Raw genomic sequence first — 22,699 nt, forward strand, 5'->3', positions numbered from 1 at the left:
CGTGGCTGCGGAGCAAGGCCGGGTCCGCCATCTCGTCGGCGCTGCGCATCGGGACCTCGCCGCTGGGAAGGTCTTCCTCAACTCCGGCCACCTCAACTCCGGTCTCCGCTCCACCTCTGCTCCGTGGTTCAGTACACTAATCCTATTGTCTTTGACTACTTGATTTAACTTGCTGTACTTCCCACTACAAGTTGATTTACTGAATATGCTACTCTAGTTCCCGGAGCTGGGTTTCTATTTGTGTGTTTGGTATACAGTTTCTAGTTTGTGCATCACTATAAGAGGAGTGCATTTCTCTAGGTTCTCTCACAATCTCCATATGTTAGTTTGTTATCTTTTATACTTACAGTACAACAGGTTAACAGTTTGAAAGCCAGACAGTGAGGCTTTCTAGTGTATGGTCCTAACACACAACAATTTTTTAGTTGAGGTTCACACTAGACAAACTTGTGCCAGCTAAGAAAAAAATAGAGTTCTACATTAACTTGTCTGCTAGCTGGAGCAAGAAGCCTGAACTAGTTTTCCTTAGCTATCGCCTCATTTAGAAAATATTGGACAAGATCCCAAGAGACTTGGAGATATGTACAAGATCAGTAAGATAATAGCTTGCTGTTTAAGCATCGTTGCAGTCAAACTCTGGAATATTTACAACGAAAATGACCAAAGGTATGGCCAGTGCCATCACGAAATCACAGGTGAACCAATGCATCATAGTGGAACACTAAACTGACAATTCCATCATATGTATCACCAATCTTCTTGATTAGTGATTACCTGAATTAGTTTGTAAACTGTAGAGGTGGTTAGGCTCTGGTTAAAAATAAAAACAATAATAGAAGTTTTGTATTTTGTAAGTAAAAAACCCCACATATGCACCAGAGTAGACCTATGCATCAGAACCAAAGTGGACCTAGCTCTGCATTAGTTGTTTTGTGCTTCAAGTGTCCCAGTCAAGGACAAACTGAGTGGTTGCAAAATAATATTATGTGGTCAATGTGCATTAGTTCTGAACTGGTCAACCATGAATTGGGATGATAATGTTATTTTTCCTTCTTAACAGAATGGTGTCATAATCAGAACAAAGCTGCTGCAAATGCATACTTTTTTTACAAGTGCATCTTCACCTTCTGATCCATTTAGAGTTATCATAAATATATTTCCAAGGTTTTTTTCATTTCACTGTCGAGTCTTTGCTTCTGGACTCAATGCACATTCATCAGTCATAAGAGATAAATACTAGTAAGTCAAGGGCACCAGAATTTGATCATGCCTCTTTTGAGAAGTATGTCTATTGATTCAAAATTGCCATGGCAAAAATATGTTTCAGAAAATGACATAGACTATAATTTCCTGGCATGATCCATAGAATAAAAATGTAGAATAAAAAATGCCATGATCCATACACTATAATTTTTTGTTGGGTGACATATTATATCTGGAATGGAAGCTCACATAAGTTGAGCTGATTTTTGTTCATATGAAAGCAGAGGACCATATGGTCTGTGGATAGGTTTTGTCTCCGACCATTGTGTCGTGATGATTTTGCAGGTACCCCGAGAGGCCCTTGAGTTTGCCGGAATGTCGATTAAATTCCGTTCCGGCAAATTCGGGTACTCCATATGTCCTATTTTCAGCAAAGGTCATGCTGAAAATTTCCGTGAATTTTAGCATGACTTTGCTAAAAATCGGACATATGAGGTACTTGCTACTAATGCATGGGCCGGGGTATCTTAGTACTTAGTTAAGTAGGATCAACTGCCCCTTTATTCTTGCTGCATTAAACCATAGGTGGCAATAGAGCCAAGTGATTAGGCCCAACCTAGGGTGCCTCGGCATCGATAAACCCTAAATGATGAAAACTTAACTTGGCTGCCCTGGATGCCTCGGTGTCGATGAGAACCTAAATGATGTACGCTTAGGCTTTTAGGGTGCCTCGGCGTCGACAAACCCTAAATGATGAAAGCTTAGGCTTTTAGGGTGCCTCGGTGTCGACAAACCCTAAATGATGAGAGCATGATCTTGTTCCTTGACAATAACCAACTTTTTGACCAAACTTTTTTCCTATTTAGAGCGAAACATGGCCCACAACGATGAGGCCGGTGGTTCGGGCGGCAAGAAATTCTGGGAGCTGTCCCAGGAGATGGAGGAACAACCTCACCGCTATGAGGACGCCGCGGAAGACACCGATCCTGATTACACAACCCCTAGTGGCGTCGGGGATGACACCACTGATGGTGCCGCCGAGGATGCCACCACTGATGATGGCGGCGCACACACAGATGGCAGCCAACCGAAGAAGCAAAGGAAGGACCGGCGCCCGAATGCGCTCCGCACCCTCAAGGAGGAATTCACTCAAGTGGACTCCGACGGGAATCCAACGGAGCCCAAACATATAGTCAAGGGGTACTCGCTTCAGCTCGGGTGCATTCTCTGGAGCACCGCCTCGATCAACACCGAGAACCTTAGGCATAAGGACCGAGGGAATTTGCGCAACCTCCTCTTCACGAAGCTGCACGAACGATACAAGTTCCCCGCCGAATTTGAAAACACACGCCTCTCAGGGAATAAAGTGAACAGTGCCGCCCTCACGAAGATGAGCACGGCCCTGTCTACTTGGAAAAGCGCAGTGAAGAGAATGATTGATAAAGGTGATAGTTATGAGAAGATCAAGGCGAAATATCCTTTGATGAGCGAAGATGAGTACAAGGAGTTCAAGATCAAGTGCGAGAGCAGTGGAACCTCCGCATCAAGTCAGTGGGGGAAAGAAATGCGGGAGTTGAACTTAGGGGAACACAAACTCGGTCCCGACGGTTACAGAGTGGCGGAGCCTATATGGGACAAGGAGGACGCGGAGCGTGCCGAGCAAGGCCTACCGCCCCGCTTCAAGAAATACAGCGGTGACAAGCAGACCAGGAACTATGTCAGGGCCCGGTACAAGGAGGACCCGATAACAAAGGAGCTTACCACGGATCCGAAGACCAGGGCGCTTGAGCTTCTTCTGGTAAGGAATACACCCCCGCGTAATTAGCTCCATATGGTTACACTCTAATTAATCCCCAATATTTCTAAATGGTTCACGTTCCTTTCGCAGGAAACTGAAAGCAGTAGCGCGGGGTCGTCTAAGAGCTCCCCTTTCGACACCCCTTTAAATAGGTCGTTGAACGTAATGAAAAACAAGGATAAGCTCACTAAGCCAACATCAGCTAGTCGTGTGGCCGGCAAAGGCTTGTCCACAAAATGGGGGTCATACTATACCGCTGGTGTGCGGAAGGAGAAAAAGACCAGCTCGGAAAGCCAGACGCGCGAGGTTGAAGAACTCAAGGCACAAGTGGCGCGGATTCCGGAACTTGTCCAAGAGCAAGTGCAACAACAACTTGGAACGACGCTCAACGCCATGGTGCCTACGTTGATTCATGGGCTGACGATGTGGATTGCGGGCGGCCAACAGGGGCCTCCCCAAATTCCCAGCTTCACGGCCAGCAACTCGCACAGCGCGCAGGCGGCGCCATTGGTGTCTCCGGCGGCGGCGCCATTGGTGTCTCCGGCGGAGGCGGTATTTGTGTCTCCGGCGCCGGCACGGGAATTGAAGCTTAATGCACTCGGGTGTACGCCGGCCAGCACCTCGCCAGCAAGCGCCCCCTCCGTCAGTTGCACGCCCGTCGTTGGCGGTGCCTCGACATTAGCCGAGCTCGATGGCATCACGGTAACCAAGCCTCTCGGCCGATGACTTCATCTCCTTGCCTTTGACTGGGCATCCCTTACGCCCTGTACATGTTTTCGCAGGGCACCGCCGACGTTCCTTGCACTCTTCTGCATTTCGTGGGCGCCAAGTTGGTCGATGTCGCCAAGGGCAGAATCGTTCAACCGGGCAACCCCATGTTCCATGGTAATCCGATGCCACCCACAATGTATAGGGTTGAAGTGGTTCGGGTGCTGCAAGGCTGCGACGAGCTGTTACCTCCGATTCGACCCGCCGGGGCCGACGAAGAAGATGAGATAACCCTCAGCACCTGCGTAAACTGGCCCCTGCTTTGGCCGAAGAGCCAGATTCGTTTAGGGGCGGGGGACACCACCCCACAGACAAGACCGCCAGTCGTGCCGGCGCCAAGCCATGGCAAGAACGCCGCAACGCTACCGGACCTGCCGGACAGCCCTATGGCACAGGATCCGGACGGCGATGACAATGACGATGGTACATTTACCAAAGTTGATAAGTACTTTGCCGAACATGGGTACGCTGACAAGTTCTGCGGGCCTCTTTCTCAAGAACCCAACCAAGACGACCGCGATCTAGCTGGTACGGCGGAGAAATCCAATTGCAACAGGCGTCGTCTGGCGTTCAGTTCTCAGGACACGCCTCCAGCTCCCGCCTTCACCGAGCCTCAGATAGCTGAGGTGCGAAATATTATCAGCCCCAACACGCTCAAGAAGGCGGTCTGTGAGCAGAACTCGGTCCCATTACAGGAGATCAAGAAGAAGGGACGGAAACGAAAGAATAACAAGGGCGCCGGTGCGAGCCAGCCGGCACCGAGTTCGATCCGTGCTCAGGATGGGCCACCTTCACCTAAGGATATCTCGAGGAGGGTGCATGTGGCGGGTAGGGCGATGCTACCGCCAAATATGCTGAATGCTGCAACCGGTGCTATGCGGAGTCTGCACGATAATGTTCTTTCTTTGGAGAAGCGGCATCTCAGAGAGAAGGATGTGGCATACCCGGTTTTCATGGCCAAGGTGCTAGAGGGCAAGGGCTTTGTAGATGGCGACATCGGGGGTACGATCGTCCTGCGGTTTGATGACATCTTTGCTATGTTTAACCTTCATCCGCTGCATTACACCTTCGTTCGCTGTTTTCACTGAGTATGGAGATGCAGATCATTAGAGACAAGACCCCGAACATCGTGATAGTTGACCCCTTCTACATGCGTGCCAAGCACTTGAGCAGCGCTGGGGACCGCCAAGTTGCGAGTTCACACCTTGAAGGCGTCATTCTGGCAAACCCAGATAAGGATAACTTCCTTGTGCCTTACTTTACCGAGTAAGTCATCCCTTAACCGCCCCGTAACATATGATTTCTTAGATTTCGATCGTTTTTTTTTCTAACATTCCGTGTTCTGTGCAGCGACACACATTGCACACTCATCCTCTTAAGCCCGAAATATTCCATGGCCACGTATTTAGACCCGAACCGTAACTCCAAGATAGACTACACAAATGTCAAGCAAGTTCTTGATGATGTTCTCCCCGCCTACGCCAAATCTGGAGGCACCTTCACCAGGGCAATTCGTAAGTACGGCAAGCACATGTTCTCACACAATACGAAGTTCTGCTGCGTCAAGCAGCCGCCTGGCGGTCAGAAGGATGCCTACTACGCCCTCCATCACATGCGGGCGATCGTAAGGGACCATCATCAACTTCTGCTACCAGATAATCTCAAAGATTGGGCCACGAGCTTGTCGGCAGTCCAGGACACGGACCTCAGACAAGAATTCTTTCGCATCCAGTCGGAGTTTGCGGACATCATCCATCAAGATGTCCTTCATACCTCGGGGTAGTTCTTCCTCAGATATCAATCGTCCAACAGTGAGATAGATGAAATGCTACAAATGCAGGGTGACAACGACCGCGATTTCATGACCATCACGACAGACGGCGGCTTCATCCACGTTCCTGTCCGATGAGTCAAGTCGAAAGTAGTGATGTGTAGTTCTGAAACATTGATTGGCTCATGTTGTAATTATACTTTAATGAATTCGTATGTCTCTTTGGTTTGGACAGTCGTTCAACTTAGATGTAATCGATGCTATTTATTAGTAGGACCATGAATCGTGCTATTAATGTCTTGCTTTTCTCTTCCGATCCTTTTGTTGCATACTTACATATTGCTTATGTATTGTCTGTTGTTTGGCTTGTGCATAGAGATGCCCTCGTATGTCGTGTACAAGGGTAAGGTTCCCGGAGTGTACGACGACTGGGAGGAGTGTCGGAGACAGGTTCACCATTTCAGCTGTAATAGTTACAAAGGGTACACCACTAGGGCGGAGGCCGAATCTAGATACGCCCGCTATCTAGCGGGAGAGAGGAGGGAGCGTTGGAGGAACCGGATGAAGACCAGTTTGATCGTGATGATGCTCATCGTGATGACCACAGCTCTCTTCTATGTGATGGTAGTTTAGATGATCGATATCGACTTGTAATGTGAAGACAAACTCGATACTCGCGGTCTTGAGACTTGTAATGTTTTATCTTTGTTCGGTCTTTTGAATTCGGAGACTAATATGATGAATTATATTCGGAGACTAATCTTCTATTGTATTCGATGAATCTGATGTTGCTGTGTATATTCTGTCTATTAATATGTTTTATATTCTATCTAATAATATATTTTATAACCTGCGCAAAAATCAGAAAAGAAAAAAACCAAATATTCATACTAATGGCGCATCACCACCAGGTGCGCCATTAGTATGACAAAGCCATGCTTACGTATGGCCCCCCGGGAGGCACTCTAATGGCGCATGCTGTTACATACTAATGGCGCACTAGTTGGTGCGCTACTAATGGCGCACCGGTGATGCGCCATTAGTAGGCAAAACCGGTGCGCCATTAGTAGGCCTTTTCCTAGTAAAGCTTTATAATGATGCACTCGGTACCAAACTACGATCTCTTCCTATTTTTTATCATCTTCTTGTTTAGTACCACAGCCTACGGTATCTTCCTATTTTTTATCTTCTTCTTGTTTAGTACCACAACAAAGCATTACTTGAGACTTCTTCTCTAAACAAGTAAGCATCATGGGCAGTGGGTATGAGGAGGATGTTGGAAAAATGATATTTGGCGTGGTGATTTCCCCAATGCTGCTTGGTTAGATGATATATCTCCTGATAATGCAATGTGATTTCAATTTTGTGAGTTTGACCTTTTTCAGAAAGCTTTTCAATTGCATGTATGTCTCTTATGGATGGATGGTCACATGGGAGTAATCAATTGACTAGCTATGAGGATTGATGGGATTGACAAAAATGCAAAAATGATCCAGTTGGTGGAACTATTGTAAAACTTCTGAAGGAGGTAACCCTTTACAAAAGGGTGCAAGTGTTACTGTCTCCAGCTATATTTGATAGTAAAAAAAACCTGTCAACAAGTAGTCAAGTATTCTTGATTGAAAGTCTGCAAGTAGTCAAGTAGTCTTACGGAAGGCTATTCTAGAAGATCTTTACTTGTTGTAGCTATACAGTTTACCTCAATTTTTTGCCAGTAGCTAGCACCGTATTTTAATCTTTGTGGCTTTGGCGAGGATTTGTCTATCCGCTCTTTTTCTTGTACCAAATTATCTCCTTTGACTGATGCGATTAAGCTTTGTTATAATAATATGTTGAGAGCAGGCTAGCATTGCTTTTATGCAGTTGGGCATTGATAACCCACAAGTATAGGGGTTCGCAACAGTTTTCGAGGGTAGAGTATTCAACCCAAATTTATTGATTCGACACAAAGGGAGCCAAAGAATACTCTCAAGTATTAGCAGCTCAGTTGTCAATTCAACCACACCTGGAAACTTAATATCTTCAGCAAGGTATTTAGTAGCAAAGTAACATGACAGTAGTGACAACGATAGCAAAAGTAACGGTAGCAGAAGTAATATTTTTGGGTTTTGTAGTGATTGTAACAGTAGCAGCGGAAAAGTAAATAAGCGAAGAACAATATATGGAAAAGCTCGTAGGCAATGGATCTGTGATAGAGAATTATGCCGTATGCGATTATTCATGCAACATTTATAGCATAGGGTGACACAGAACTAGCTCCAATTCATCAATGTAATGTAGGCATGTATTCCGAATATAGTCATATGTGCTTATGGAAAAGAACTTGCATGACATCTTTTGTCCTACCCTCCCGTGGCAGCGGGGTCCTATTGGAAACTAAGGGATATTAAGGCCTCATTTTAATAGAGTACCGGACCAAAGCATTAACACATAGTGAATACATGAAGTCCTCAAACTACGGTCATCACCGGGAGTGGTCCCGATTATTGTCACTTCGGGGTTGCCAGATCATAACACATAGTAGGTGACTATAGACTGGCAAGATAGGATCAAGAACTCTCATATATTGATGAAAACATAATAGGTTTAGATCTGAAATCATGGCACTCGGGCCCTAGTGACAGGCAAAGCCATAGCAACATCAATCTCAAAACGTAGTGGATACTAGGGATCAAACCCTAACAAAACTAACTCGATTACATGATAAATCTCATCCAACCCATCACCGTCCAGCAAGCCTATGATGGAATTACTCACGCATGGCGGTGAGCATCATGAAATTGGTGATGGAGGAAGGTTGATGATGATGATGGCGATGGATTCCCCTCTCCGGAGCCCCGAACGGACTCCAGATCAGCCCTCCCGAGAGAGTTTAGGGCTTGGCGGCGGCTCCGTATCGTAAAACACGATGAATCCTTCTCTCTAGTTTTTTTCTCCCCGAAAGTGAATATATGGAGTTGGAGTTGAGGTCGGTGGAGCGTCAGGGGGCCCACGAGGCAGGGGGGCGCGCCCCCACCCTCGTGGACAGGTGGAGGCCCCCTGACGTGGATTCTTCTTCCAGTATTTTTTATATATTCCAAAATAATTCTACGTTGATTTTTAGGTCATTCCGAGAACTTTTATTTCTGCACAAAAATAACACCATGGCAAATCTGCTGAAAACAGCGTCAGCCTGGGTTAGTTCCATTCAAATCATGCAAGTTAGAGTCCAAAACAAGGGCAAAAGTGTTTGGAAAAGTAGATACGACAGAGACGTATCAACTCCCCCAAGCTTAAACCTTTGCTTGTCCTCAAGCAATTCAGTTGATAAACTGAAAGTGATAAAGAAAAACTTTTACAAACTCTGTTTGCTCTTGTTGTTGTAAATATGTAAAACCAGCATTTAAGTTTTCAGCAAAGATTATGAACTAACCATATTCACAATAACTCTTAGGTCTCATGTTTACTCATATCAATGGCATAATCAACTAGAGAGCAATAATAATAAATCTCGGATGACAACACTTTCTCAAAACAATCATAATATGATATAACAAGATGGTATCTCGCTAGCCCTTTCTGAGACCGCAAAACATAAATGCAGAGCACCTTTAAAGATCAAGGACTGACTAAACATTGTAATTCATGGTAAAAGAGATCCAGTCAAGTCATACTCAATGTAAACTAACAGTAATGGATGCAAATGACAGTGGTGCTCTCCAACTGGTGCTTTTTAATAAGAGGATGATGAGTCAACATAGAAATAAATAGATAGACCCTTCACAGAGGGAAGCAGGGATTTGTAGAGGTGCCCGAGCTCGGTTTTGAAATAGATATGAATAATATTTTGAGCGGTATACTTTCATTGTCAACATAACAACCGAGAGATCTCGATATCTTCCATGCTACACACATTATAGGCGGTTCCCAAATAGAATGGTAAGGTTTATACCCCCCCCTCCACCAACAAGCATCAATCCATGGCTTGCTCGAAACAACGAGTGCCTCCAACTAACAACAATCCTGGGGGAGTTTTCTTTGCAATTATTTTGATTTGATTTGCTTAAAGCATGGGACTGGGCATCCCGGTGACCAGCCATGTTCTCGTGAGTGAGGAGCGGAGTCCACTCCTCTTGAGAATAACCCGCCTAGCATGAAAGATACATACAGCCCTAGTTGATACATGAGCTATTCGATCATACAAAACAGAATGTTTATTTGAAGGTTTAGAGTTTGGCACATACAAATTTACTTGGAACGGCAGGTAGATACCATATATAGGTAGGTATGGTGGACTCATATGGAATAACTTTGGGGTTTATGGAATTGGATGCACAAGCAGTATTCCCGCTTAGTACAAGTGAAGGCTAGCAAAAGACTGGGAAGCGACCAGCTAGAGAGTGACAACAGTCATGAACATGCATCAAAATTAATCAACACCGAATGCAAGCATGAGTAGGATATAATGCATCATGAACATAAATATCGTAGAGGCTATGTTGATGTTGTTTCAACTATATGCGTGAACATGTGCCAAGTCAAGCCACTCGAATCGTTGAAAATAGGATACCACCCTATCATACCACATCACAACCATTTTAATAGCATGTTGGCACGCAAGGTAAACCATTATAAGGTCCTAGCTAATTAAGCATGGCATAAGCAACCACAATCTCTAATTTTCATTGCAAACATGTTTATTCATAATAGGCTGAAGTAGGAACGATGAACTAATCATATTTACAAAAACAAGAGAGGTCGAGTTCATAACAGCTTTTATCATCTCAATAAGTTCATCATATAATCATCATTATTGCCTTTCACTTGCATGACTGAATAGTGTGGAAAATAATAATAGTGCACGTGCATTGGACTAAGCTGGAATCTACAAGCATTCAATTCAAGAGAGAAGACAAGGTAATATGGGCTCTTTGTTAGATCAACAATAATGCATATGAGAGCCACTCAATATTTTAATCATGGTCTTCTCTCAACCCCCAAAGAAAAAGAAAAGAAATAAAACTATTTACACGGGAAAGCTCCCAACAAGCAAAAGAAGAACGAGAAATCTTTGTGGGTTTTCTTTTTAATTACTACTACTAAAGGCATGGAAAGTAAACTGACTAAAAGCTACAAGTATTTTTTTTGTTTTCTTAAGGTTTATCAAACACACAAGAAGAAAGCATAAAAAGGGAAATAAACTAGCATGGATATTACAATGAAAAAGTATGAGTACCGACAACTGGAATGACTGTGTGAACATGAATGTAATGTCGGTGAGAAATACGTACTCTCCCAAGCTTAGGCTTTTGGCCTAAGTTAGTCTATGGCCACGGCTGGCCTGGTGGATACCCAAAGTAATAGTTGGGGTCGTACTGAGATGCATCGGCAATTGACTGATGAGCTGCAACTTGGAGGCGAGCTGTCTCCGCCCTCCTCTCGTACTCGGTCGCCTCCTCCCTGATTATAACATATCCCCCCTTTGCCTGAAAGTCAAAGAAAGTAGGAGCAGGGAGAGCGACGTGATAGATTCGTCGTCTGTCAAAGATTAGTTGGTACTGGAGGAACTGATCATTCCTCTCAACAAACTGATGACAAACCATATCATCATAATCTAGATAAGAAGGAGGCAACTCAATATTATCTCCACATATGGGTATCTCAACAAAGTTAGCTGTACGAGTTGCATAAATTCCACCAAAGAAATCTCCATGAATACGATTATTATGCAACCTACGTGCAAAAATAGCCCCCAAGTTATATTGTTTATCTCCTAAAACAGCGCTCCTGAGAACGCTAATATCAGGTACACACATGTGACATGCTTCATCTTTACCGTTTATGCACCTTCCTATGAAGAGAGCAAAATAATGTATAGAAGGAAAATGAATGCTCCCATTGGTGGCTTGTGTTACATCTCTAGATTCCCCCACTGTAATACTAGCAAGAAAATCTCTAAATTCAGATTTGCGAGGTTCACTAACATCACTCCACTGAGGGAGTTTACAAGTAGTGTTAAAATCTTCTAAGTCCATGGTATAAGATTTATCATAAAGATCAAACAGGACAGTTTGAGAATTGCGTGACGATGAGAATTTAAACCTTCTCACAAATGAATCAGTTAAATAGAGGTATTGACAACACTTATCTGCCTCGAAGCTCTCCTGATCAGCATTACGCACATATGCATCAAATTCCCCTTTAATTCCTGCTTGGATCATGAAGTCCTCTGACGGCCATTCACAGGGCCGCACTTGAGCGTCTCTTGGTGGTTCCTCGTCTGCATCGCGTATTGCGGGCCTGGGTCCTTGCTTCCTTGAAGAACCACCTTGATACATTTTCCTAAACATATTTCTTCCTCTGAAAAATTTCTAATTTTTTTAGTAACTTCAAAATAAAAGTGAACCAAACTCAACAATATTGATAGCAACTACTCCTACAAGTGCCTAGAGGCAATATCATGCATTAAAACTACTTTTGACCACATAAATTTGACATGCAAGCTCAAGAACAGGGCCACCTAAGCAGCAAAAATTTGCAATGAATAAAGCACTAGAACAAAATCTAATTGGACCATTGGAGGAGTCACATACCAAAGAACAATCCCCCAAAGCAGTTTTGTGAATGGAGCTTTGAGCTAGGAGATCGAAAATGGCAGCAAGATGAGCTAGAACTCGGGTTTGAACTGGTTGATGATTTTTTTGGGAGGAAGAAGGAGTGTGTGGTAGCTGGAATAAGTGCAGGGGGGCCACCATGGGCCCACGAGGCAGGGGGCGCACCTAGGGGGGTGGGCGCACCCTGGACCCTCGTGGCCAGGTGCTTGCTCCCCTGCTATGTTCTCAGTGCGAGATATTCTCAAATATTTCATAAAAAATCATATTTAAATTTCAGGGCATTTGGAGAACTTTTATTTTCGGGGTATTTTCTATTGCATGGATAATTCAGGAAACAGACAGAAAAATACTATTTTTTCTTTATTTAATATAAATAACAGAAAGTAAAAAGAGGGTACACAGAGTTTGTGCTTTCTAACTTCATCCATCTCATGCTCATCAAAAAGAATCCACTAACAAGGTTGATCAAGTCTTGTTAACAAACTCATTTCGAATTGCATGAAACCGGAGAATTTTCGAATAACGCTAGGTTACCTCAACGGGGATATGCACATCCCCAACAATAAGAATATCATATTTCTTCTTGATAGTAGGAAGAGGAAATTCAAAACCTCCAATAGTAATTGTTGAAATTTTTCCAATAGAATTGATACTGTGGGCTTGAGGTTGTTTTCTTGAAAAGTGTACCGTATGCTCATTACCATTAACATGAAAAGTGACATTGCCTTTGGTGCAATCAATAACAGCCCCTGTAGTATTCAAAAAGGGTTTTTCAAGAATAATAGACATACTATCGTCCTCGGGAATATCAAGAATAACAAAATCTGTTAAAATAGTAACGTTTGCAACCACAACAGGCACATCCTCACAAATACCAACATGTATAGCAGTTGATTTATCAGCCATTTGCAAACATATTTCAGTAGGTGTCAATTTATTCAATTCAAGTCTACGATATAAAGAGAGAGGCATAACACTAACACCGGCTCCAAGATCACATAAAGCAGTTTTAACATAGTTTCTTTTAATGGAGCATGGTATAGTTGGTACTCCTGGATCTCCAAGTTTCTTTGGTATTCCACCCTTAAAAGTATAATTAGCAAGCATGGTGGAAATTTTAGCCTCCGGTATCTTTTTTTATTAGTAACAATATTCTTCATGTAATTAGCATAAGGATTCATTTTAAGCATATCAGTCAAACGCATACGCAAAAAGATAGGTCTAATCATTTCAGCAAAGCGCTCAAAATCCTCACCATCCTTTTTCTTGAATGGTTTAGGAGGAAAGGGCATGAGTTTTTGAACCCATGGTTCTCTTTCTTTACCGTGCTTCCTAGCAACAAAGCCTCTCTTATCATAACGTTGATTCTTTGATTGTGGGTTATCAAGATCAACATCAAGTTCAATCTCTACATCATTGTCATTGCTAGGTTGAGCATCAACATAAACATCATCATTAACATTATCACTAGGTTCATGTGCATTACCAGATTGTGTTTCAGCATCAGAAATAGAAATATCATTGGGATTCTCAGGTGTGTCAACAACCCGTTCACTAGAAGCATGCAAAGTCCTATCATTTTTCTTTTTCTTCCTTTTAGAAGGACTAGGTGCATCAATATTAATTCTCTGAGAATCTTGCTCAATTCTCTTAGGATGGCCCTCAGGATACAAAGGTTTCTGAGTCATTTTACCACCTCTAGTCACAACTCTAACAGCATTATTATTTTTCTTACTATTTAATTTATTGAGAAAATCATTTTGAGCTTTAAGTACTTGTTCTACTTGAGTAGTAACCATAGAAGCATGTTTACTAATAAGTTTAAGTTCTCCTTTAACACTAGCCATATAATCACTCAAGTGTTCAATCATATAAGCATTATGTTTCAATTATCTACCAACATAAGCATTGAATTCTTCTTGTTTAACCATAAAATTATCAAACTCATCTAAGCATTGGCTAGCAAACTTAGTAGGAGAGATTTCAGCTTTATCATATCTATAGAGAGAATTTACCTTTACTACCTGTGTCGGGTTATCAAGACCATGTGTTTCTTCAACTGGCGGTAAATTAAGACCATGTATTTCTTCAACATGAGGTAATTCTTAACATCCTCAGCTTTAATACCTTTTTCTTTCATAGATTTCTTTGTCTCTTGCATATCTTCAGGACTGAGAAATAGAATTTCCGCTTGATCAACAGTTCTTTCCCTGAAAACACAACCAACACAACTATCCAGGTGGTCTCTGGAAGCATCGGTTAGTCCATTATAAAAGATATCAAGTATTTCATTTTTCGTGAGAGAATGATCAGGTAAAGCATTAAGTAATTGGAGAAGTCTCCCCCAAGCTTGTGGGAGACTCTCTTATTCAATTTGCACAAAATTATATATTTTCGTTAAAGCAACTTCTTCAATTTTGCCAAGATTTTTTATTATTTCCAAAAATAGTCTCTGTAAAGTTTCAGGTCATTCCAAGAACTTTTATTTCTGCACAAAAATAACACCATGGCAATTCTGCTGAAAACAGCGTTAGTCCGGATTAGTTTCATTCAAATCATGCAAGTTAGAGTCCAAAATAAAGGCGAAAGTATTTGGAAAAGTAGATACGATGGGGACTTATCAGGCATAAATTGCAAACAACAAATAGAAAGGGGCGCCTTTCATCTGGCACTGCCCCAACTAAAACTTCGGCGGACAGCCGAATATGCAGAAACAAAATAAGTGCGCACAGGCACGCCTCAGGAGGTGCCACCAGGTGGCGCCCCAGCCTCTAGTACATTAGCCTAGATGGGGCGATTGCAATCCCGAACAGCCATCTGGCTTTGATCCGGGTCGAAGGACATCACCACGCTGTGCTCCTCTGAGTATAGTATCGTTGATGAGTGATGAATGAAATTCCAAATTCACAAAAAACAAGACTTGAGTTGTTCCATGAGAAGCGATGAAGTAGTCTTGGGTGCCAGGCTCTGTATTGTACAAGAGTTTTTTAAAATAATGTTTCATATTGTAAAAAAATGATTCAATGTGTGTTTCAAAAATGTACATTACATTTAGAAAAATGTTTGTGATTTAGAATTGCCTATCCAATGTAAAAGAAAAACTTATACAAAGTTTTTTTAATGTTTCATATTGTACAAGAAATGTTTCAACATATGTTTGAAAAATATTTTACACGTATTTGACAAAATGTTCAAAACATGTATTTGAAAAATATTAATCATATGTTTTAAAATTTTAATCGTGTATAAATATGTGTTAGATGTATACAAAAAATGTATAATGTGTATGAAAAAATGTAGACATGAAAAACATATATTAAGAAAGATGTTAACCATCATCCATTTGAAAAATATTAAATGTGTATAAAACGGGTTCCCGGTCTATACTAAAAATGTACAATGTGTATGAAAAAGTTCTCTATCTTTACTGCTTAAAAAGAATGTAAGGTTTCATGTTACACATTTCTTATCACCATCCCTTCATCCAACCTTCCTCGTGTGATAATCAATCACCTTAATTGGTTACCTTTTGAGCCAATTTCACTTTAATTTACTATACAAAACTCTCATCAAACTATAAGGTAAATCACGGGCAAGATTTGTATTTACACAATCGCATTAATGTGGGCAAATAAATCACAAGCTAACATACTAAAATATTTATATCCCGTTGCAACGGATGGACATTGTCCTAGTAAAAAATAAAAGTAAATGATAAGGATGGAAATCCAAAGAAAGAAACAAAGAAAAAAGAAAAACAAAAAAGGGGGAATCAAAGAAAACCAAAGAAACACAAAGAGAACCAATGCAAAGTGAAAAACAAAACTGAAAAAAACATGAAGAAAAATTTGTATGCATATATAGCATTGGGTTGGCCGAAAAACTGCAGTACCGTAATAGGAATCAGTACAGGCAACATCCAGCTCCCGCGTCCCAACCTTGGAGCTTCCTATCCTATGTTTTAAGAGCCTGTTTGTGACTGCTCTATTCTTTAAAATTCAGCTCCGCTCTGGAAAACACAAACAAAACGGGGTAGCTCCACGATATGTTGCTCCGAAAAAAAAAAACTTACAATCTAGGGAACAACTCCTAGTTTTTTATGAGGCTCTTCAGGGGTGCTTCAAAAAACTCTAGAAGCTGGAGTTGGAGGAAAATTACCCACGACTGCCACCAGTAAGTGGATACCCCTTCGTTTCTTCCTCGTCATCCAATCAAATAGATCCTTTCCACCAAATTTCTCATTCTTGAAATTGGAGCTAGATGGAAGCCAAGCATTATCTTTGATAGTGCTACAACTTCTGTATAAACTGTTTCAAAGTGGATTTGGTGAAGTGAAACTGATTTTGGTGAAGTAGAGCAGTCTCAAACAGGCCCTAAGCAACGTTCTGCCACCCACTCACCCAAAGGCTTCTATATGGGTTGGCCATGGTACAGCCTCAATAAATTTATGATATGTAATTGTTCATATTTAAAAATTATTTAAAGTCAAAAATGTCAAATATGGTTTAAATAATAGAAAAATAAATGTATTATATTGTGAAAAAAGTTATTGTACCTTAATATAAATGGTCAGACATTTGAAAATAAATTGTTCAACTCATGCTTAAAAGATGTTCATGTATATAAAATATGTGCTCATGTATTTTTAGAAAATTAATAATTTGATAGAAAAGAGTTTATGTGTTTGAAAAAGTTATCCCTACCTGACTATATATGTTCATACAATTTTTAAAAATGTGTTCAAATATTCACCCAAAAATTCAAATAGAAATAAAAACTTCACCGAATTTTTTTAGGGTATCTTCATCAAATAAGTAAAATCATAAATAAAGACGGAGCAGAAAACGAAAATAAAAATCAATAGAAAACAAGAGCGAAAGAAATGGGAAATGGTCCACGAAAAAAAATAAAAGGGAGAAACCCAAACGATGGGCTGAACACATTGGGAACCTTGAGCCGATTGGCTGGCAAAACGGTGCTCACAGCGTAGAATGGATAGAGTTTGACAATATTGACCCAACACTGAGAGGAGGCACCAGGTTGTGTACGAGAGTTCTGGTGACGAGTTGCATGGACAACAAGTGACCCTGCAGCAAATGGAGGCCACTGTGGAAGGTGCGGCTCATCAGGAGATTGACTGACTGAGACTGACCCTGAAGACGCTATCATATTCATATTCATATCAGGAGGGAGTGAGAAAGGGGGTGTTTGTCAGATGTGAACTTCTAACTCATAAACTGAACACAAGCGCATTACAGCCATATATGGAAGCTGAAACAGAACTGGCGAGTTTCTGTTTACTCAATGTAGGGTACTCTTACAATTCTATATAACTGAACATACATACATACATCAAAGAAGAATCAAGATATTGTGTGCACTTCCTGAACTCTTCCAACGCAATGTTGTGTACACTCAGCATTGTCTCTGTTAGAGAATAGACTTCCTGTGCCGCTATCGCCTAATGGGGCATACACACAAAAACAACAAAAACACCCATCCAAGGGTGATACACAGTATACAGGTAAAATAACTATGCATTGTAGTTTAGGTGTCTTTTCAGCTTTCAAAAAACTCACCAATCTTGTTTTCCAACTGCTCAGCAGTATACTCATTCTGACTCCTCCTTCGTGACATCAATCGCTTCAATGAAAGTCCTCTCCGATTCCCCTGCAGTGCATGCAGGAAGGCCTTGTATGGTGTAACAACTAGATTCTTTATCTCGTCTCGCAGTTCGTACTTAAGACTAGGTACAACCTTCCAGGTCATCTGGCGTTGGCAGATACTGACAAATCCTTGAGTAAATTCAGCCAAGGATGAACTGCGCGGGTTCTTCAGATAATCTTCCTTCAGTAATGACAGCACAAGTGGAACCCAACATTCCTCAAAGTAGCCCCTTCTGTAGCTCTGGATCATACAAATGAGCCTGCTCACCAGTTCTACATTCCAAAAGGATGCTCCTGGATGGCGCATCATCTGCCAAACATCACACGCATTATTCAAGAGGATTATGTATTCTCGGTCCTTTTCAGCTTGGCACATCTTTTTTGCATCTTCCTCCAGCTTGGATACCCAGCAATCAAACACGTGAGAGTGAGGATCAACGGTGCAATCTCCAGTGGCAAGTATTAACTGCACCATATCTGTGTTGCTGTCGAAAAACTCCAGGACTTGATTGAAAACAACAGTTGCTGGATGAATGGTAGATTCTTCACTGTTATCGATGCCACTTGCAGCCTGATCAAGTAATCCGCTTAAATTAGCCACCATCTTACACGACATAACAGCAATCTCACCAGATCTGTTCAAAGGTAAGCCCTGTAAATTGTACAGGACATCAACGAGTGCGTCAACGGTAGTCAGCACTTCCTTAACATGGCAAGCGCACCAGCTTGCCTCGCTGAATGAACGTGCTACCTCAAGGAGCTTCTCAACAGATTGCCCAGCAACCAATGAAAAGCACTCTTCTTTTACTTCTTGACATAATTGCTGACTTTGCCCATTCAATTCTCGCCATATGAAGCAGAAAAGTGCAGTAGCAACTTTTAGCTTGATAACAATATCAGTTGATTCTGTGGCCAACACACAAGGATCTCCCTGGAAAACTGATGGGTTTCCATCGAGATTGGACAATCTGTTTCATGGAAAAGATTCAAACATTAGAATCTACTGCAAAGTGCATAGAAACTTCCAAAAAGCTCCGCAGAAATTGTAAAAATCAAATGCCATTACAAGTAAAAGTAGAAATGTGTAGCAATTGGTAGGAAAGCAGGGCATAATATGCTACTCCCTCCGTTCCAAATTACTCGTCGTAGAAATGGGTGTATCTAGAACTAAAATACATCTAGATGCATCCATACCTGCGACAAGTAATTCGGAACGGAGGGAGTACATGGCAGGTGTATGTGTTTCCCTTTTTATGGAAAAAGCTAAGATTCCGAAACTCGGAAGTGGTATTAAAAATGTTCTGTAACTGGGTCTAACAGAGAAAGTGTGTGGTGAGGAGGACTGGATAGTCCAGCATACATATAGAGAGACTTTGAAACATTGCACATTGCAGAAAAGTATGGAGAAACTACCATATCAAAGCACATTGCACAGATAGTGCTCCGGTGATTCCCTTGGGGGCAAGAACTGTTGCACATTTAAAAAAATATCCCGATGAAAACACCATATTCACATAATAGATTCTAGTAAAATCTACTGCCTACACAGAAAATACCAAACTGTATTCTAGAGAAGAAAATACCAAACTGCTCCTACTAGAGCCGTGCCAGGCAGTGAGAAAATGTTGCCCATTTCATAGAAAATAGTCTTTAAAGAGAAGTATCCGATAAAAAACAGGTGCATGCGTACATCCTCTCTGGAGTTGAAAATTAAAGAGTGCTCCAGGGAGCTATGCCAACACAGAAACAGAGAGGTTTGCTGATACGAAATAAGGAGTGCCTAGATGGGGTTTCGAGTGCTTTTTTTTATCAACATTTGCTAGTACTCAGATTTACTGCAACATTGACCATTACATGGCATGATATCGACTAACAAAGCACGCAGCATGAAACCCAGATAACATCTGAATGCAACATTTTGGACTACAGACTACAACATTAGCCATTGGATCCATTCAACGATGTAACGTTAATCAAGTAAAAAAACTCGAATCAGGCCACCCGTTTGCCATTTCATCGATGGAACAACAGTTCACAGCCAAACATACAGTGCGTGTGTGTAGAAAATGAAGAGCAGAAACCCAGTGGTGCAAAGGAGAAGTGCAGCTTGAGCTTTGTGTTTCAAACTTGTATGAGTATGGCTTATCGAACTTGTATATTCCAGCGGTTAACTGAAGAACCTTGGGAACAACTTGTGGCTATAAATCTGTGCTAAACCACTGGCTGTCTGCATCTTTAGCCGGGATAAATATTACCTGTATACTACTCCCTCTGTAAACTAATATAAGAGCATTTAGAATACTAAAGTAGTGATCTAAACGCTCTTATATTAGTTTACAGAGGGAGTACTACCTTAAAATGGAAACCCACTGTTCGTTGAATCCCATTGGAAAAATTAAGATGCTGAACGTTTCAGAGAGCAGTGAATGAAGACTGCAACGCATCAGCAACATTATTGTTAGCCCTCGCAATGAAAATTTGAAGAGAATCGAAAATGTTTCCTAACAGAACCTGAATCTGACAGAGCGGACAGAGACATCATACAGAATGAAATTTCCGTGGAAAAAAAATCGTACAGACTGAAACAAGAAAGAAAGAAAGAAAGAAATGGATGAGGAATTGGTAGAGTGCAACACCTGCGGATGGGGTCGTCGTAGTGGATCGCGGCTTGCCTGAGCATGCCGACGGCGTGACGCCGCCCCCGCGTCATCTCCTCCATGAATTCGGCATCGATGAGGCGGACTTGAGGAACTGCTTCGAGGCAGTGGATTTGCGGGTACCGGAAGTACCCGTCGGCGCCGGCGTGGGGCGCCCTGCGACGGAGGAGGATTGGACGGGTGTTGCCTTCCTGTTCGAAGAAGCCGCGGGCGGCGGCGGCGGCGACTGCGACCTTGTCCGCTTCCACCAAGGTGTGGGTGCGGGGCGGCTGCTGCTCCGGGAGGCGGCGGCCGTCTCCACCACCCGCGAACCCCTCCAGAGGCACGAGATTCCTCCAGAGCCACCAGACGACGACGAAGGCCACCGGCGCGGCGAGGTGGAGGGCAAGGTAGGCCGCCGCGGAGGCGCACAAAGGGCGCGGCGGCGGGGCCGAGGCGCAATCGAGATTCGGAATGCAAGACAGGTTGGCGTACACAAATTCAGGCATGGCCGCCGCCGGCGACGCTGCTTGGGCTCGGAGAAGTTCCGGGGAAGGGGGCGAATTGCCACTGTGAAGGAACGCGGGGACGGACGGAGAAGCCTTTGGCCGTTTTCGCAAAGGCGTTGCTTGGTGCTCTTAATTTTTGGCTGAAATGACGGCGGTAGCGATGAGAGCGACAGCTGATGCGATGTGACCCTATCTTCTCTCTAGCTGCTCGCCAAATGAAAAGGAAAATCTCCTCTAAAGCGAGGTTTAAAAAAGGTTTGATTGGTATGCAAACGCCTTCTCAATACTATGGAATGTTTGCACTGGTCATTTCAATCACCTACTTCAAATTGTTACTATTAGTAGTATTCGTAGTGAGAGCAACTCCAATGAGAGACCCAAACGAACACCGATCCGTATGGGTCGCGTGTCTGTGTGTCCGCGTCCATTTTTTCGTTTAAGTCGGCTGATGGGTCCAACGGGAGGCAGGCGCATTTTTTGCATGTCCGCGTCGGCATTCAATCGAACACCTGGTGGGCGTGCTCCCACGCCACCTCGCACCGCGCCCGCGAGCTCGCCGCCGCCGCCTCGCTCGCGAGCTCCCGGCCGCCGCTCGCCGCGCAAGCCCCACCCTCCGCCCCGCAGCTCACTCCGTCCCCGCGCCTGCATGTGCTCCATGTTGCACGCTTCGGATCACGCCCGCCTGTGCTCCGAGTGCCGCGTGCGGCTGGCCGCGGCTGGCTAGCTAGCTGGACGTGGATCCTCTGACTTTGCAATCCCTGCCATACCCTGCCTTTGAGTCACTGACAGGTGGGCCCCATGCTTTGTGGGACCCGTGTGTCAGTGACTCAAAGGTAGGCTTGGCCACGGCAGGGGATCCTCGTCCTAGCTAGCTAGCTAGCAACCGGGCGCGGTAGCACCAGCATGCATGCACGGCCAGCGGCGGCTAGCTAGCTAGCTAGCACGCCCGCGGCGGGCAGCATTGCATGCATGCACGGCCAACTGCACCTAGTTAGCGCATTCGCGCGGCAACAGCACCAGCACGCACCCTCGCGGCCAGCTGCGGCTGCTTGTGGCTCGTCGCCGATCAGGACTCAGGAGCGCAGGGGCGGCAGCGTGGGTGCGGCGAGTGCCGGCCAGTCGCGGTGGGGTCGGGCGCGGCTGGGGCAAGGCGAGTCGAGGATGGACGCGGCCGGGCGCAGCTGAGCACGGCGAGGCGAGGCCATGGCGAGTTGAGGACGGGCACGGGTGGGCGCGGCAGCAGCGGGGCGCGGCTGGGAGCGGCGAGGCGAGGCCATGGCGAGTCGACGCCGGGCGCAGCAGGGCGAGGAGTGGGGGCGACGAAGATGCCACGGGAGGAGGCCGGCGAGGCGCTCGCGGTGTGGCTTGGATGAGGAGAGAGAAAAAGGATGAGAGAGATGGGTGTGATGGGTGGGTGGTTGGATGACATGTGGGCCACACGGCACATGCAGTGGGCAGAAGCGGACGAGGTGAGCAGAGAAAACGTCCGCTCTGTGTCCGCCGGCGACCCAAATGCAACCCAAATTTGAGACGAAAATGGGTCCGCATGGACACAAAGCGAACACAAAATAAAAATAGGTCTCTACGTTGGGCAGTCATTTTGTCCGCGCCGATTCAAACGGACACAGACATATAAAATGAGTCGCCCCTTTGGAGTTGCTCTGAGTTACCTACTCCATTTGTGAACAAATGTAGGGCATTACAGCAAAAACGTCCTGCATTTGTGTACTCTCTTCCTCCTTGAAAGACTGTACT

The 22,699-nt window shown here is 43.8% G+C and overlaps 1 protein-coding gene across 1 annotated transcript; it reads right to left on the reverse strand.

Moving 5' to 3' along the window:
• Positions 1-17,368: 17,368 nt before the first annotated feature.
• Positions 17,369-21,030, reverse strand: LOC119358661. The gene is made up of 2 exons (XM_037625115.1): positions 20,436-21,030; positions 17,369-18,767 (listed from the first exon to the last, which is right to left on the reverse strand). The coding sequence occupies exons 1-2, from the start codon at positions 20,942-20,944 to the stop codon at positions 17,693-17,695; spliced, it is 1,584 nt and encodes a 527-aa protein (XP_037481012.1). The 5' UTR covers positions 20,945-21,030; the 3' UTR covers positions 17,369-17,692.
• Positions 21,031-22,699: the final 1,669 nt, after the last annotated feature.

Source organism: Triticum dicoccoides, chromosome 2A (genome assembly GCF_002162155.2).
Source record: "Triticum dicoccoides isolate Atlit2015 ecotype Zavitan chromosome 2A, WEW_v2.0, whole genome shotgun sequence".
Classification (NCBI taxonomy): Eukaryota; Viridiplantae; Streptophyta; class Magnoliopsida; order Poales; family Poaceae; genus Triticum; species Triticum dicoccoides.

Excerpts from the sequence above, each read along its gene's own strand:
- LOC119358661 (XM_037625115.1), bottom strand. The coding sequence starts at position 20,944 with ATGCCTGAATTTGTGTACGCCAACCTGTCTTGCATTCCGAATCTCGAT. Across the intron at positions 18,768-20,435 it reads TACGACGACCCCATCCGCAG|ATTGTCCAATCTCGATGGAA; the intron begins GTGTTGCACTCT and ends TCCATGAAACAG.